Below are 18,080 nucleotides of genomic sequence, written 5' to 3'. Positions count from 1 at the left end.
AAGGAAGTCCCTTATCCTCATGTTACAGCTGGGGAGATGCGGCACAAAGAAATGAAGTGACTTGTCTGTGTCAGAGCCAAGACATTAATGGAGCTTTTCCAAGTGCCTGTCCAGTGCCTTAGTTACAAAACCCTCCTTCCCCTCTGGCATTTAGTTAGCATCCATAGTAAAGGCCTATAAATCACATTCATAAAGCTGGGTGGATTTCAGGCATGTGGTTCTAATGATTCGATGTGTTAGGCCAAGTTTGATCCTCTTAACACCGCTCTATGTCTTGACTAATAATCGCATGACACTATTAAAACAGTAACAGTTGTGCTAATGCTAAATCCATTCTTGGGGGAAAATCTCACAACAGCAAACAGTTTGGGGATTAAAAATCATGTCAAAATGTAACTGCAACTCGTTTCCTATACTGCACTGTTAAACCAGTAATTAATAAGAGATGTAAACAGGTTTAACTCTAAGAAGCAGACAATTTAATAATTTGCTTCCTATGGGTATATAATGATATAGTTCTCCCATTCCCCTGAGAGAGATAAGCAGATATTAAAAGGTCTTTCCAATACCTGTAATGACTAAGGGCAACAGCTAATTCAATAGATTCGATCAAAATCACCACTCCTTTCGCTGCTACTGATTTATGACTTTGGCTGTAGTTAGTCATCACTCATTTTAGTTTGCTTTTCAGTACTCATAAATTATGCCTCATAAATAAAAAGATACAATCAAGGAAATCATATCAATTCATCTACATCCCTGGAGTATATTTCCCCCTGGTGCTCACACTAATGTCTTTTTAAAGGATAGCTTTGGAATATGTCAGAATCACAATATACCAAAAAAGGTCTGGCCAGAGTTGTACCTTAATAGGTTCGCAGCTAATGTGGGAAGCCAATAAATCTGCTCTGGTACCATTATTTAGTTAAATGAACAAAACTCTAGGCTTGATTCACAAACACACGACTTGTGTGCATGGATTTGGGACGACGTTGCTGAGGCCTTACACTGGCATGCAGCTGAGGTTTCTAAATGTGGAAAAATGTGTTTGCAAAATTGCTCTCTGTCTCCTTCTTTTCATAAACCCCACAGAGATGAAGGACACATTTCAGTGCAGTAAAAGGTATTTGGAACTGTGATCTCAGTTACACCAGTGAAGCAAAGAAGTTACTCTGGATTTGCTGAGATCAGAATGTTCCCTCAATTCACTTCTTCTAATCTGAACACTTTGTGGAGTGGATACTGTGGATTTTAAAGAACAAAAACTCAAGGAAGTGTTCATTTGTTTGATTTTGAGGTCCCACTCACTTTGTTTCTCAAACAATCTAATTATGTCTTCAGAAGATGTATAAATACCGAGACCCTAAGAGTTAAGTAGAAGCAAACTGGTCCAGAAGAAATTAGAAACAACCTGAATTTTCACATTTTCTGTATTGGGGTGGGGGTGAGGAAACGGGACGACATGATTATCGTAATTTGTTGTGGTTGTTTAATCATTGGCACATATCGCTGAACTCCAGGTCTAGGCTGACATCAGAAGCCTAAATGCTAAAATATCATGAAACACACTGTTCACATGGAACTAGAAAGTATCAAAAATCTTATAAGAAAATCTGCTCTCCTGAGTGAAGGAACAGAGAGAAAGAAAGAATTTTTATTTAATTTATGCCACCACATTTTATTGCATCTTTCTGGCAGGGATGGAAGAGGAAAAGATGAGCTGAAAGGATGAGTGGGAAGAAGTGAGACAAAAGGTGAGGGTTATTTTCAATTGCTGAAAATCCATCACTGGCCAGTAAGAGATCCAGCCCTTATTTCACCCCATTTTAAGCCAGAAGAGTTGCTTAGTTATTTGTCAGTAACTAAGCACCACAAACTGGAGCTGAGCCAAAAAACTGTCAGGCAGGCCAGCAAACAAAGGAATATAACTGTCATTTCTTGAAGCAACCAAGAGGATTCAAATGCTTTGTACTTTCAGTAGTTGGATGTTCCATTACCTTAGCAACATTATACAAGCAGCTAAACAAACTTACAAAACATCCTGCCCCCAAACAACATTAGGAATACAAGCCGTATCTACCTTCGAGGATCCTGTAGAAGCACTCAAACCACGCCTCTCCACTTTCTCAGGTATTTCTCCAAGTGCATTTCCCGGCCCCTTCATATAGCCCCAGTAAATGACCTGTGAGCAAGATTGCTCTGCAGGGGTCAGGAATGGATGGACTCCTCAGCGGCTGCTGCAGCCTCCCTCCATGGAGAAATTGGTAGGCTGATGTATCTTCATAGCTGCAGATCCAGCTATGTGTCTTCATAGCTGCAGATCCAGCAGCCCCCAACACCCCTTGTGTACTCCCCACAGAGCACAGCTCCACATGTAGGGGTAAGGGTCCCTAGAAAGGACTTCTTCCATCCTTGTGGGGGAGCTGAACAATGTTGTTTCTGCTGCCCTTTGGATAGTCGGGATTTGCAGAGGAGAGAGCAGGATGTGTCCCTAAGCCAGGAAAGAAACATTAAGGTGAAGGAAGGGGCCAGAGAGTACCAGAAAAATGAGGTTCCAAATATCTCTCCTGGATCTCCTACATAATTCAGGGATTATGAAGAGGTGGACCAATGTATCACAACCTTTCTGAGGAGCAGGGTGAGTACATTATACACCAATAACTCTGCTGTCAAACAGAAAAGAACTAAGCCCCCCCTCTTACATGTGCTCACCACAGACACTGTCCTTCAGCTGAGAAGAACTGGATGAATCATTGCTGCTCTTAGACTGGCCAGATGGGTTGCTGTAAAACAACATTCAATGCTTTCTCCTCCCAAGGATCTGGGCATCCTGTCTCCAGAGTGCTCCCAGTCCAAAGGGCGAGGAATCAAGAGACTAAACCTGCTGCACGAGATCCTCAGCTGGTGTAGGGCTATCAAAGTCCATGGAGCTACACTGGTTTATACCAGCTGAGGATATGGGGTAAAATTTTCAAAAGCACTTACTGGCCAGATTTATAAAGGTATTTAAGTGCCTAAAGGGGTAGATAGGTGCCTAGTGGGATTTTCAAAAGTGCCTAGTGCCTAATTCCCAGTTGAAATCTATAGGAGTTAGGTACATAGGCCCTTTTGAAAATCCAGCTAGGTCCTATCTGCATCCTTTGGCACCTAAACACCTTTAAAATCTGGCCCTTAGTGACTTAGGAGCATAAGTCCCATTTTCAAAAGTGACATATGCACTTAGAAGCCTAGGTCCCACTGACTTTCAATTAGACTTGGGCCCCTAAGTACGTAAGAATTAGGGATGCAGGTCCTAAATCACTCGGGTACTTTTGAAAAGTTCCCCCGATCTGCCCTTATAAAACACTAACCACAGGGCTGATGGGCAGGCCCAATTATATGAGCTTCCCGTAAAACATCAGCAGAAAAGAATGCCGCCAAAATTTCTGACCTCAGATTAGATGTTAATGTTATATCCATCAAACTGAATCCTGGTAACTAACAACATTTCTAGAAGTGCTGCAGAGGGCCCAGTCACAGAGGTTTGATTTTATCTGCATTCAGCTGGAGGAAATTTAGTTGCATTTAAAGTTTTATGTCCAGCAAACAAGCCTCCAATGCAGAGACAGCAGAATCAATACTGTGCTTAAGTGAAATATAAATCTAGGTTTCATCAGCATAATAGTGAAAGCCAAGCCCTATACTTATGAATAATTTGTCTCACAGGCAACATATAAATTGTCAACAATGGAAGGGCTACGAACAGATCCCAGAGGGATGCACAAGTGACATCAGCAGAAGAGGAAGACACACACACAAATCTCTCACTGGAACAAAATATATTGCTGCTGGCCGAGAAGGAACAAAACCAATTCAGGGCCTTGCCAGATAGCCCAGCCCAGTTACGGAGTGGAACCAAAATAAAAGATAGAGTTTCTTCCTGCCTCAAGTGCAGCACTTCGGTCCAGAAAAATTAGAACATACAGACAACCTGAGTCAGACATCATCAATAAATCATTAAAACCCTTGACTCAAACAGTCTCTGTGCTATGAAAAACAACTTGAAAGCCATACTGATTGAGATATCAAGTAATTAAAGGCTGGTGCAGGGAAGAACACAATGTGAATTAAATAATTTTTGGTAAAGTATTGGAAGCATAAAGAGGCAGTGGCAGCATCTAGCATGGGGCAGGGGGGATTAACGAAGGTGGAGCTGTAGTCATTTGAAAAAAGCAAGGGGATATCTAGCTTATGAGTCTGTGGCGGCAAACATAGAGGCAACATAGCAGTAAGCTAAACGGTGGCATAAGGAACAGAGCCAAGGACTTTCAGCTCAGAAAATACAGGACTCCACCTCTTCAGCTAGAGGAGAATCACCACTATTTTCTATTGTAACTCCTCTCCCACCTCCCCACACACACACTTGCCCTTGGGTTTCCATTTTTGAGGATTTTTTTAATGCCTTAGGGCACATACAGGGTCACGTTAAGTGATGAGATCTGGTATTCTTTAGAGCAATTTTACCATCAAGAAATTAATATAGCGTGAGGAGAACAGATTTCACATTACTGTGGGACCATATATGGGTCCCTGAGGGTTTAAAGAACATCTGAAAAAGGCAAACCTGAATACAAATACACACCAATACTTGACACACAAATGCATAGACTTCATCCCTGACACACACACAGTTGCCAGTGAAGATTTAACAGTTTTGGTCAAAAAAGGATTAATTGAAGGAAAATATTCCCTCAAGTATTTTAAGCATGAAAAGTTTCCAGCCTCTAAGTGGTGTGTTCTATTTTGGAAAGGACCCTTGCATTGTCCCTAGTGCTGTTCAGTTCACTGAAGTTTAAGGAAGGAGTTATATTATTAGCAACAGTAGGAAATCCAATAATCGGAGCCCCATCATTCGTGACTGGAAACACTCTGGTCAGAGATACCAGTCCTTTTCCTCAGAACAAAACCAATGAAAGTCATTACATTTCTCAACCTGGGGCTATCTAGGATCTCTTTCACTGATCTCAACACCACCAGAGGAAAAAGAAAAGATTATCTAGATCATCATATTGGTAATAAAGATTTTTCAAAACACACTGTAGTGAATCCATTTCTCTGCTATCATTCCAAACCCATTTCCATCATCCTTGCCATTGTTCCTTTGGGGTCCTGTCCCTGGCCATTGTGGAGCCACTGGAGGAGGACAAGGATAGCCATCGTATTCCTTCCTCCAGGCCCCAAGGCATAGTCAGGGGCAGTCTTGAAAGATTGTGTTGCTCATATTAACAATGTAGTTTCTTAAGAATAACTCTGTATAGGCCCGAACCAGCAAGAAGAACACTGCACTAGCAGTTGAACAGAGCTGCAAAAGGCTCTAATATGTGGAACAGATGTCCACATAGATGAACAAGGTGGGGCGGAGGGAAAATCTCAACAGCGCGGCCCTGTGAATACAGCAGCTTTCATCTCAAATCAAAACAATTCTTGAAGTTCAAAAACTCAGTTTACATAAGCAAAAAAGAGGGAGAGACTCAAGGGGTATTGAAGATCTCAAAACTCACAATATATTATGCAGCACTGAACCAAGAGTGAGGACCCACTGGTGTCCTGTTATGGGGCAGAGGAGAATACTGGTTCATGTCTGCGAAAACGTGATCACTTTGCTATGAAACTACACATACACCTCTACCCTGATATAATGTGACCTGATATAACACGAATTTGGATATAACACGGTAAAGCAGTGCTCCGGGAGGAGGAGGGTGGGGCTGCGCACTCCGGCGGATCAAAGCAAGTTTGATATAACGCGGTTTCACCTATAATGCAGTAAGATTTTTTGGCTCCCAGGGGCAGCATTATATCGGGGTAGAGGTGTATTTACATTTACTGCTAACACATCCAGGGCTAGTTTTTGGTGAGGTTGTAAACTCACCAGATTCATATGAAAACATGAACTGAATTTCAGAAAATGATACATTGCTAGGGGGACAATGGAAGTTAAATGCATAGATATGAAATCAAATATAGCCATAGATTACTAGTAATCCTGTGTGATAAAGGAACAATATGCAGGGATATGTGACTTTGACATTAATGGAAAACAACTACAGCCCAAAGAAACTCACTTGCCTCAGGGTCATAGGACTTTTGCAATCAAAGAGGATTACTTTAGAAGGCCCATTTCTGCAACCCTTACTTACACTCACTGAGTGGTACCTTACCCTGCAAACAGTCACATTGATTTTAATGGGACCATTTGCATACTGAGGTAAAATACTATTCAAACTCAGCAAAAGTAGCAGAAATGGTCCCGTAGCTACACCTTTAACCCCAAAAGAAAAGTAACAAGTACAAAATGAATATGAACATACAAAATAAAAATAACCCATCAACAGTGAATTAACTTTTAAATTTACCGTGAGACAAATATTTGTAATCCTACCACCTAAAATAAAATAATCCACTAACAAAACCAGTCCATCCTGCTTCCATAGAAGGTAATCAAATGTAAAAGTAAAAATAAAAATATTTGCACATTTGAAATAAAGCTACTAACAAGACCAAGCTACCTGGCACTTCAAAATAAGTCAAGTATCAGAGGGGTAGCCGTGTTAGTCTGGTTCTGTAGAAGCAGCAAAGAATCCTGTGGCACCTTATAGACTAACAGACCTTTTGCAGCATGAGCTTTCGTGGGTGAATACCCACTTCTTCGGATGCCTTATCCGAAGAAGTGGGTATTCACCCACGAAAGCTCATGCTGCAAAACGTCTGTTAGTCTATAAGGTGCCACAGGATTCTTTGCTGCTTCAAAATAAGTTGGTACCACTAAAGTGGCGGAAACCTCTGATGTGCAAGGGACACAAATGCACACAAATTAGAATTAATGATTTTGATGAAGAAATGAAAAAAGAGCAGTGAATGAATTTATTCCTCATAGAATGTTATCTTCAAGGTCTGATCTATTTTAAATAAATGTGCAATAATTGTTTAAGTACAACAATACTATTACAATTAAAATTCAATTAAAATTGAAACATTTTATTTTATAATTATAACGAACAAGCATCTTTTGTTATTGAGGTGTACTGAAATCTTAATTATATCTGTATACCTTGTAGCTAACTGACTTCATTTCATACCTGATATTCATATTCTGTATAAGGCAGCAACTTGGTATCTTTGAAGGATGTTAAAGTCCCATTATAAACAAGCACCAGGTCTACATGTATGTGGGTATGAGTTGCTTGTCTTCGGTAAAGCTCATAATATAAAACCTTCCCATTTGGCTGCTGTGGACCAGTCCACAGAATAGATGCGACTGACTGGAATCCATCAGAACTTGTCTGCATCTCTATGAGAGGGGAAGGCTGCACTTCAGGGGGTGCTTCCAGAGTCTGTATGGATGCCCATTCACTAGTAGCGCATCCCTGCAATGTGCATGCTTGAACTTGTACTTCATATCTTTGGAAACACAAATCAGAAACCAGTCAATAAGAGCATTACAACTGTGCATATGCACTACACATAAGATTAGAATCAATTAAGGTTGTTTAGAAAGAGAGGAGTTTTCCTTAGTTATTTTTGTCCATATTTTTGAGGAAGAAAACAATTCACATTAGTGTGGTGAAGGGATGATGTAATTTCCTCTTGTGGGTCTGATCTTGAAACCCTCATGTGGCATTCTCATTTGTGTGAGTAAAATAAATGGGACCACACAGATAAGGAAGGGCTGTTGGACAGGGTCGTTTGTAATGGAAATGTGATCCAGAAGTGTTTATATTTCCATTTAAAGTGAAATGTCTGCTTTTAATTTCACTCAGTCTGCCATTTCTTTGTATTAAACAGAAAACGTCTTCCACAAGTGTTTGCCAGAGAAATTATATGGACATTGTGACCCACCCATTGTCATCCAGACACCGGAGATAAAAATGTCTCCACTGGCCACAGAGCACAGCAATCTTCCACTTGATCTGCCTCACTCAGACAGAATTTATATCCTACTTCCCCTAGGTCCAAGTTTGGAGAGTGAGGCCTGGTAGTGACAAGTTTCACTGAACATGTGCTCTGAGGACAGTGGCACTGAGGGGGACAGCTTTCCAAGGCTGACTGACAGCTATTCTGTAAATGATCAGCTGGAGAGAGTATTAAAGACACAAACAGATAACATTAACAAAAAAAGGAAGGAAGGAAAACATAAATCAAATAGAGACACACACAGATGCACCATTCCAAATGGCAAGAGACCAGGTCCAAGACAAAAATAATTGATTGAGTGAGTTCAAATTTTGCTGGCTGGGATTGAGGCATCTTGATGATTGATAAACCAGCATGTAACTGGGTTAATGTTGGCCAGAAAGGTCTTTCTTTGGGTGCAGAAGGCCAGGTTGGAGGTATTCGGTATCACAAAGTGGATTTATTAGCATAAAGTCATTGGCCCTTTGCTGCTCTAACATGGCCCAGCGGAGTTCCCAGGGAAGGCTCAAGCTAAAGCATATAAACCAGACTCCAAAGCTTCCAAGAAATTATCCACTGATGAGGCCTCCGTTTCCTTCTTTACATATCAGAGATAATATCGCAGGGAGATCAAACGGTCAACATCACTAAATTACAATAATAGCTGAACTGAAAATACCCGAAGAGCTATATAATCTTTGTCTTTTTGGACTATTGCCTTAATTTACAAAACATTAACTATACCATATTATTAGTCTCTCTTACAATTTAGATTATTTACAGGTACCATGCAGAAAGAGTTGTCGACAATTTAAGGAATAAAAACGAACTTCTACACAAAAGATAAGAGGTGGTGATTAAATAATCAAGAATTTGAAAAAACGATACTTTTACAAAACCAAGCAAGTTTGTTCTCACTTAAATCTGGTACAGTACACTATTTTAAATGTAGCTTGCACTAAAATCTAAACAGCAAGTCTGTGCTGTAAACACACACAAAAAAAAATGAATCCCTGGTATAACTCAACTGTCCTTAGTGCAGATACACCAGAGATGAGCTGCCCCACAGATCTTTGTTTTATGTTTTAATTCGGTTTATAAAACAAGGAAAAACTATTGTGGAATACAACTGACTTGCAAAAGTGTGTGTGGGGGGGGGGAGGGTTGGGCAAGGCTGTGAACTTGAGTCTGCAAAGGCTCCCCAAGGTGTCCCTTGCATTGCTTGTACCCTAGATTGACCTTGCATACTTTACTGAAAAGGCAGACAACTGATTTTTATTTATCTTGTCTTAGTGTGGACTTTGTGGGAATAAGAACTGTGGGGATCTGACCATCTGTTCGACTGAAGAAAATGTGAGACCCCGCCCCTCAAACCTCATTTTTCAGTCTTTAGGAAAGTTTTGTATACTAGCCCAGTCTCAAACTTTTTGAATTATCCTGTGATATTCATTCAACAAAACTAAGTATTCAGAACTTACCTATGGTAGGGTTTTAGGTCTGCTGCAACGTAGGACTGTCTAACAAAAGAAATGTGAGAGGTGTCAAAGTCAACAGTTTTCTTTCTCATTTCAGCAGGCTCACGAATAGAGATTGTATAATTTTTTATATCAGCATTAACTTTTGCAGGAGGATCCCAGGCCACCAAAATCTCCTTTGGGGCCCATGCCTGCAGTCGAGGAGGTAACATTCCAGATGGAGCAGAAGGGTGGGTTCTAATTCTAGCTGGTGGGCTAGTGGTGCTTCCTTGACTATTATTTGCAGTTACCTCATAGCTGTATTCCATGCCTGGTGTTAGTGTGAAGTCAAGGTACCGAGTTTCCAGACCTAAATAAATAAGAGCTCCATCCCTCCTCAGCTCATAACTTCTGATTTTACCATTAGGATTCATTGGGGTTTTCCAGGTGATTTCTATTGACTCTGATCCTGTGACTAGAAACCTGGGGGCTTCCATATTTAGTGGTGGAGCCTCCATTGTCAAAACAGATTGGGATATGCTAGATGTGCAGCCTCCATTAGTACAGGCAACCAGCGTGAAATCATACTGCGTGCAAGGCTGTAGGTTTGAAATCAGTCTTGATAAACCTCTCCCAACATAATATTCTTCATCACTTAATTTTAATATGTACTTCGTGATTTCTCCATTTTGAATCTGGGGTGGGGACCAAGACGCATTAATCTGAGTGGCACTGATAGCCTGCAGAGACGGAGGGTTGACTAATGCTGGAGCTGCCTCTAGAGTTTGGATTTTGGCTGGTTCACTGGTAGAGCAGCCTCCGACTGTACAAGCAACTATTGCATAACTGTACACTGAATAAGGCTGTAAGTCTTCATCCATATAGTTGAAAGTAGTAGCATCAAAGCTGAAAGGATAGAAAACCTCATTTTTTTGTAGCCTATATGATTGGAGAACACCATTTGGTTCTTCTGGGGAGAGCCATGAAATGAGCACTTTATGGGGGTTAACTGATACATAGGTTAACCTAGGTGTAGCAAGACCTTTAGGGGCAGCTTGACTAGTCTTCGCCACTGACCAAGAGCTATCGGTATAGCCCACTGAATTCCATGCACGTATTTTATATTCATACCTTGTCCATGGCTGTAAACCTTTATCATTATATTTAAATGTATTATTTTCAGTGTTATATTCTGTGAAAACAATTTTCTCCTCTACTGTTGTTGCTCTGTTCCCTGAAGCCTTTTCTTTTGTGCATCTGTGAATAACTTCATAGTGAATTATTTTTCCATTTGGATTAATTGGTTCAGACCAGCTCAGTTCAATATTGGTAGCATTAACTGACTGGATTACAGGTGCCAGCTGAGACACAGGGGGTGCTTCATCTGTTTGGACTGGCTGTGGTGAAGAGCGAGTGCAACCTGCCACAGTGCAAGCCTCAAGTACTAGAGTGTACAGTGTGAAAGGCTCCAAGCGTCTAAACAGGAACTGACGAGATAAACCACTATATTCCAGATTATCATCATTTAAAATATTGTACGTCTGAGAAAAAAAAGAAAGGGAAATCATCAGTTGGAGAATTTGCAAATGAATTCTAGGAGAGATACTTATTTAGATACAATGTTTATCTTCATAACTTTATAAGGATTATTAATTTGTGACCCAGAAACTAATTTCCTTAACTCCTTATTAACAACATCTTGGCTTGTTAACGCTGAAATAATATTTTAACCTACTTTTCACAATTAATGCTGATTTGTTTGCTTTTTACATTTCACTCATCTTGGGCAGTGAAAATATACTAGTCAGTTTCACTTTTGATTATATTTACTTTCTAGTCAATTTTATTTCAGGGCTCTAATGTCACAATATAAGGGTTACAAACCTTGCAGGTTAATATTTACACCCCAACAAAAACTGTTTAAAAGAACCCCCCAAACTTCATAGCAACATTTCTATTGAACTTTGTTGTAACAAAATCTAATGTGGGGCATAAGGCTAAATTAAGCTGAAAATATCCCTTTAATAGATACTGTTCTATATAATGAAGAACAATATTAAACTAATTAGGCCTGAAAACATAGCCTTTAAAATATCCTTTCCTGTGACTTTGAAGGGCAGGATTTCGTCAGTGTTCTAGATACTCATAGTTGCAAGAAAGCATATAAGTAGTAATAGATATCTAAATTTGCATATACCTAGAAAGTAAGCATTGCTCAATCTCTTCATCACATCATACTTGTGCAGTTGTGTGTGTGTGTCTTCAAAGAACTCCTTTTTAAGTCTAGTGAATTTTAGCAAAAGTTTTCCAACATGATATTTGGCATTTTCCTTTTAACTGTGATGAATGAGGTTTCAGGATAAAGATTACCTTAATTACTCCATTGGGTTTGGAAGGCTCTGACCATTTAATTAACAATGCCCTGCCGTTCTCTTTTTTCTCTACAGTGAAGTTGCTCAGACCGCTAGGTGAAGCTTCAAGCGTGGTCACAGAAGTCCAGGGACTCGAAAGTTGGCCAGCGTTGTTTACAGCCACAATGTTAATGTGATACGTGGTAAAAGGTTTCAGTCCAAACAAGTGAGCCTGATGCTTTGTTCCCTGCAGTAGGAATACAGAATATTTTCTCATTTAGTTTAAATGGCAATAATCAGTGTTTGTGGTTTACACCAGCATTGGACTGGGCAACTGGTGCTCTGACTCCAAAGATATCACAATCATTTCACAGAGTACCACATCTGGCAGCTGGGCTCACTGAATGTGCATTACTGCAGCTAAGCCTTGAATAGAAACTCCTGTGGTTTGTAGGGAGCAGATCTTCTAAGTAAGCTCAATTCAGCAAGGTGCAGAGCACTCTGAACCTTATCTAGCAAAGCACTTATGCACATGCTCAACTTTAATCATGTGAGTAGCTCCATACATACTTAAAGTTAAGCATGCGCTCAAATGCTGTGCTGCATCAGGACCTGAGTGGTCAGCACTTTGAAGGATTAAGACGCTAAGATCTGTATTATGCTAGCACAGTGGCCCACTATGTACATCACACATAGGGTGACCAGACAGCAAGTATGAAAAATAAGGATGGGGGTAAGGGGTAATAGGCACGTATATAAAACAAAGCCCCAAATATCGGGACTGTCCCTATAAAATCGGGACATCTGGTCACCCTAATCACACACCTTCCATAGTGTATTCAGGAATCATGTGAATACCATACTGATTGGTATCACATAATGTTTTGGCAAATTAAAGCAATGTCATCTGGATGTACACTAGCATCACTGAGAGTACAGTTTGGTTCCCATATTGAAAATATAACAATCCCAAAGGTTAAATCACCATTAGAAATGGAGTAAAATGTCTCCCATAATTCACATGGTTAAGATGTTACCTAAACAACAAGTTCACAAGATAAGATGTAGTTGGGTCTCTGCAGTTCCTTAAAACGATGGCGTGTGTAGCATTCAGAAATATAGATAACAATAAACAACCCACTTTGAAGAGAAGATGGCTGGAAATAAGCAGGAGGACTAACAAATTTTGCTATAAATCTCATTGGGGACCAGGATGAGTTTCTCCACTGGCCACTAATATATTTAATTCTGCTTTTGCATTGATTACATAGATGTCAGGAAAACGACTGATAATTTAGTTTCCTTTATGTAGCAAAAACTGCTAAAGTCAATTTCCTTGCTTCAGTAAGTCATATTAAGTTGTTAAATGTTAACACTAGAAATTGTTTAATATTTAAACATTTGTTAAGCTACCAGACTGATACAAATTTTACAGAAATATTAATTTCTTTTTTAAATATTAAAAGTTAGATCATAAATATGTAAATAGTTATTTCCCCCACAACAAGTTAGTGCTTTCGATAAATACGGCACCACATCTGAATGACCATTATGAATATTAAATCTGAAGATGACACAAATACAGATGATAAACATACTTTTCTGATAAATTATTCCTTTTCCCGTTAAACCAGGCAAACACTGACAAGATTAATAATGCAAAAAATATAATTCTTTGTTAGGAATTCCCAGTCATCACTGCCAAAAAAGCATAAGCTCAAATGCAAATAGCAATCACTTCAAACAGATTATATATAAAAAAGCGTTGGCTGCTGTGGGACATTTAGAGATATCTTTTGTCATAAGAAACATGGAAAGCATGTGGGCTATAAAGCAAAAACATATGTATATTGTCAATAGCAGCACCTGTTCAATTACAGTTTATTTCAGTATGGAGAATTTAGTTCAGCCCCTAGATGGCAATACTATCAAACACTTTTTGTAACATGAGTACTTAATGATTAACAACCTGCATTCAGTCATCCAACATACTCAAGGCAGCCATTAAAAAAATAACAAAACTGATTTCATTATAGATTCTTTTAATAAACATTTATGGCTTAGATCCTTGAAAGTGGAAGCATTCAAACTGCCACAGCCAAACCCCTATACAGCTGAATGCAAAATTATGAACTGCAGGTTAAAGTACAGAGCTCAAATTGAAGTTCATGCTTGGCATAAAAATCTGGCATCAGAAATTATGTTGGCACAAAACATGATTAAAATTAGCTTTACAATTGGCTGTGGTCTGTATTAATAGTTTTTATGAGGACAGTTATCTAATGGCCTTTAAAAACAGAACTTTTAAAAGCCTAAAATTTACATCCCATGGTTCGGGGGGTGGGGAGAGGAGGGACCACATGACATTAAATTATCGCTTCTGAGTTGTTACACAAAGACTTGTGGAAGGATCAAATATAGGAATATAAGCATGAGACAAAAATCAATGGCTCTGCTTCTTGTCAACCATACAATCAGGGGAGGGGTTCTAGTAGCAACAATGCTGCAAAATAAAGAATTTTCTTAAATAAAAAGAAAAATGAGATTGTTCCAATAATCCTCTATAGCTTTCCCACTAACTCCTAATGTTTAATTATTTACGGTCCTCACCAGTGTTTGAACTGAAACAGAGATGGAGGGATTTCCCTGCCTGTGGTTCATCCTGTCCTCTGGAGACTGAAAAACCATTCTTGCCAGGGATGGCTTTTATCCCTGGCTCCTACAGACACTTCTTGAAGTGCAAAATGTTTACAGGTATTTTTAAAAAAATAAGCTTGGGAGAAGTTCTCCTAGAATACGCTGCTAAGGCTTTATCCCCCACATCACCCTCTGTGAATGACTCAGATCAAAGTTGATCTTGTATCATCCTAAGAGTCCACCCCTGCAGATCAGAAGTCAGCACCCATGGATCAGATTACAGGATCAAGGCCATTGCATGGAACACCCTCCCAATCCTTATTTGCAAAGCCACCCACTCTCCGCATTGAAATATCCACTGCTTCCATATTGCCTACAAGGCGTGAATTCATTCACCATTAAAAACTAACAAACATCAAGATGTTTGCAGGTCATAACTGAGTAACCGTGAGATCTGAGGAATGTTACCACTGTCCTTCTCATCCTTGGTGTTTATGGCTTATTATTCTCAGTCATAGGTCATTATGTTAGGCTTAATCCTGCAAACACTTGGGTGTTTAATTAACTGTATTCTCATTAGTAGTGCTCCTGTTAGATTTACTGGGGGCTACTCAGGTGAGTAAAGTTACTTGATGCCAGAAGCTGGGACTTTGTAAGCCCTGAGAGCCCCCAGAATTTCCAGGCTCCTGGAACCTTGACTCTGAGCGCATGTCTGCACTTCAGCTGGGAGGTGTGAGTCTCAGCGCAGGCAGAGGCACTTGCACTAGTGTCGGCTCGAGTTAGCGCACTAAAAATAGCAACATGTGGGTTGCAGCACTGGCGGTGGCTTGGGCTAGCCGCACGAGCTCGGACCAGGGGATTGGGCTGGCTTGGACTTGGGCAGCAGTATCAACACTGCTCTTTTTAGCATGCTAGCTCAAGCTGAGCTACAGTGAGTCTGTCTACCCACAATGGGAATCACATCTCTCAGCAGCAGCATAGACATATCCTCAGAGCCCTGGCTGGAGCTGGGTCTCCCAGGACTTCCTGGCGTCTGGCTCCAGGGCAGTGAGCCTGAAAGCCCTGCCATGCTGACTACCCTGGAGCTGCAGACCCTCAAAGCCTGTGGTCCCCAGTCCCTGGGCAGACCGCATAGAGAGAGTTGCCAGGGAACCAGGCAGGTTTCAGAAGTGGGTTGGAGAAAGTTAATCAACCCCAACTTGCTTTTGTAAAAAATTTAGATTTGGCATGCTGGCATTTTCCAACTAAACTGTTTTGTCAGAAAATTTCTGACCAACTCTTGCTGTAAGATGCAGCCAACAGGGCCGGCTCCAGAGCCCAGTGGGACAAGCACCCGCCTGGGGCGGCCCTTTCCCGGGGGGGCGGCAGGCTGGGCCGGCGGACCTGCCGCAGTCATGCCTGCGGAGGCATGACTGCGGAGGGGACGCTCGGCCAGCGGCTCCAGTGGACCTCCCGCAGGCATGACTGCGGATGGTTCGCTGGTCCCGCGGCTCGGCTGGACCTCCCGCAGGCATGCCTGCGGCAGCTCAACCGGAGCCGCCGGACCAGCGAACCGCCCGCAGCTGCGGGAGGTCCAGCCGAGCCGCGCGACCAGCGGACCCTCCGCAGTCATGCCCGCGAGAGGTCTGCTGCTCCCGCGGCTCGGGGGCGCCTCCCGGGCATGACTGCTTGGGGCGGCCAAATTTGTAGAGCCGCCCCTGGCAGCCAACCACAATCTGTTCCGTCCTCTGCAGTCCAGAACCACACCTTCGAAAATGGAGGATGACCTCTGGTTTCTGTAGCCACATCCTTGCACAACTTTGACATCTACTCCACATCCTTTTGTGTGTTCTGAAAAGCAGTGGCTCTCAACCTTTACAGAGCCTTTTCAGGCGTCTGATTTCTCTTGCATACCCGCAAGATTCACCTCACTTAAAAACTACTTGCTTACAAAATAAGACATAAAAATACAAAAGTGTCACAGCACACTGTTACTGACAAATTTCTGACTTTTTCATTTTTACCATATAATTATAAAATAAATCAACTGGAAAATAAACATTGTACTTACATTTCAGTGTATAGTATTTAAAGCAGTATAAATAAGTTATTGTCTATATGAAATTTTAGTTTGCACTGACTTCACTAGTGCTTTCTATGTAGCCTGTTGTAAAATTACAGAAATATCTAGATGAGCTGATGTACCCCCCTGGAAAAATTCTGCTTACTCTCAGGGGTGATTGAGAACCACTGCTGTAAACTGTCCAGCACATTTTGAGTTGCAGTATAAACAGATAACAATAAATACTTTGTCCAGCTAATTTCACTGCTCTGACTGTAAACTATGATGAAAGAAAAATTATTTAAAATAAAACCTTTTTTAAACATACTTTCAAAATATAAAATGAGAAAATATGAAGCATGAATAATTTATGCATTTAGACTCACTTCAGATTGCCTCTTTTGTTTGTTTACTTTTTAATTCATGAGCACTGAAGTCACTTAAAGTCCAGAAACAAATTAGCATAGTCTTTCAGGCAGCTGAAAGGCAGTGGCATCCAGAATGCAATGTGCATGTCTTCCTGACTAACCTCGCCTGAGTAGCCTGCTCCTGGCGGGGTGGTCAAGACTACTCTGAGTCTTAAGAATTCTGACAGTTTTACCCTTCTACTGTGATTGCTTTTGACTACTTGGAGTGCCCCAAAGGTGATAACAGGGTCAAGAGGTTTTTGTAGGTTGAAAATGATCAAAAATTAGCATTGATCTGTAGCTGTCAATAATACTCTGTGTGGGCAGACTCCCTGCACAAATGTTTAAACTGCATAAAGCCACACAACCGACTCATCTTTGAATCTATTGATCTGATGATCCAGCACTTTGTACTCTATATTAAGATAACCCAATTTACCCCAGTGCCTTAGATTCAGGGTACGATTTTGAAACATAAAACTGCCATATTAGGAGAGCTACTGTACCATTTGAGAGCTGATGAACAGGTAACACGGACATTTATCACTTCTTTAGGGGTAATCATCAAAATGCAGACAGTCATTAATCAGCTATGGTGATTGTCCAGATTATTTCTATTTTCAGTATAAGGAAAATTATTTCTCACCTTTTCTCTGTTTTCACTTTACATCCCCCAACATCCCTCAGGTTTCTTCAATACAATGTCAAGGAGCCATATCATTCCTCCTAGAAGTACAATCCCCTATTCTCCTTGATGGCACCAGACGCCCTGCCTCCACGTATGATGAACTCCAGTGGGTTAGGGATCCATGCATTGTTTTTTAACATTCCATCAGACATCAGAAAGGAATCTTAAAATAAGGTAATTCAGCATGATGCTACCTTTTCAACAGAGCCATCCATCCTATGGAATCTCCCTTGGCAAGGTTCTAGGGGTCTGAATCATAAGGGAGGCTCTATTTGAGCAGCACTGCCCAGGGAGCTGGAAAGGAGGATGAGGTTGGTGCAGGGCCTCTGAGGGGATCACCAGGTACTGGGGACCATAGACCCTGATCATTTTGTATGGGGCAAGCTTTGCTCCACCAATGGGGGAAAACTGCACAAAGGGAACCTATCAGTTTTCCTCTTTACCAGTCTCCCTTGACAGGTACATAGACGGGGCAATGTGGCCATTGTTACCATCTTTGCTCAGAAAGTCTTAGGGCCAAATTCAGATCTGACGTATAAAGTGGTGTATATTTCACCATCATAATTTGGT

The 18,080-nt window shown here is 40.9% G+C and overlaps 1 protein-coding gene across 1 annotated transcript in view; it reads right to left on the bottom strand.

The window, feature by feature from the left end:
* Nucleotides 1-18,080, bottom strand: part of USH2A (usherin) — a 624,012-nt gene that overhangs the window by 29,951 nt on the left and 575,981 nt on the right. The window contains exons 63-65 of the mRNA XM_045011456.1: nt 11,757-11,984; nt 9,411-10,927; nt 7,119-7,440 (exon numbers count right to left, since the gene is read on the bottom strand). Of these exons, the coding sequence (XP_044867391.1) occupies nt 7,119-7,440; nt 9,411-10,927; nt 11,757-11,984 (2,067 nt within the window). The remainder of the gene's footprint in view (nt 1-7,118; nt 7,441-9,410; nt 10,928-11,756; nt 11,985-18,080) is intronic.

The sequence above is a fragment of the Mauremys mutica genome, chromosome 3 (assembly GCF_020497125.1).
Source record: "Mauremys mutica isolate MM-2020 ecotype Southern chromosome 3, ASM2049712v1, whole genome shotgun sequence".
Classification (NCBI taxonomy): Eukaryota; Metazoa; Chordata; order Testudines; family Geoemydidae; genus Mauremys; species Mauremys mutica.
This window is presented reverse-complemented; position numbering and strand designations above follow the sequence as displayed.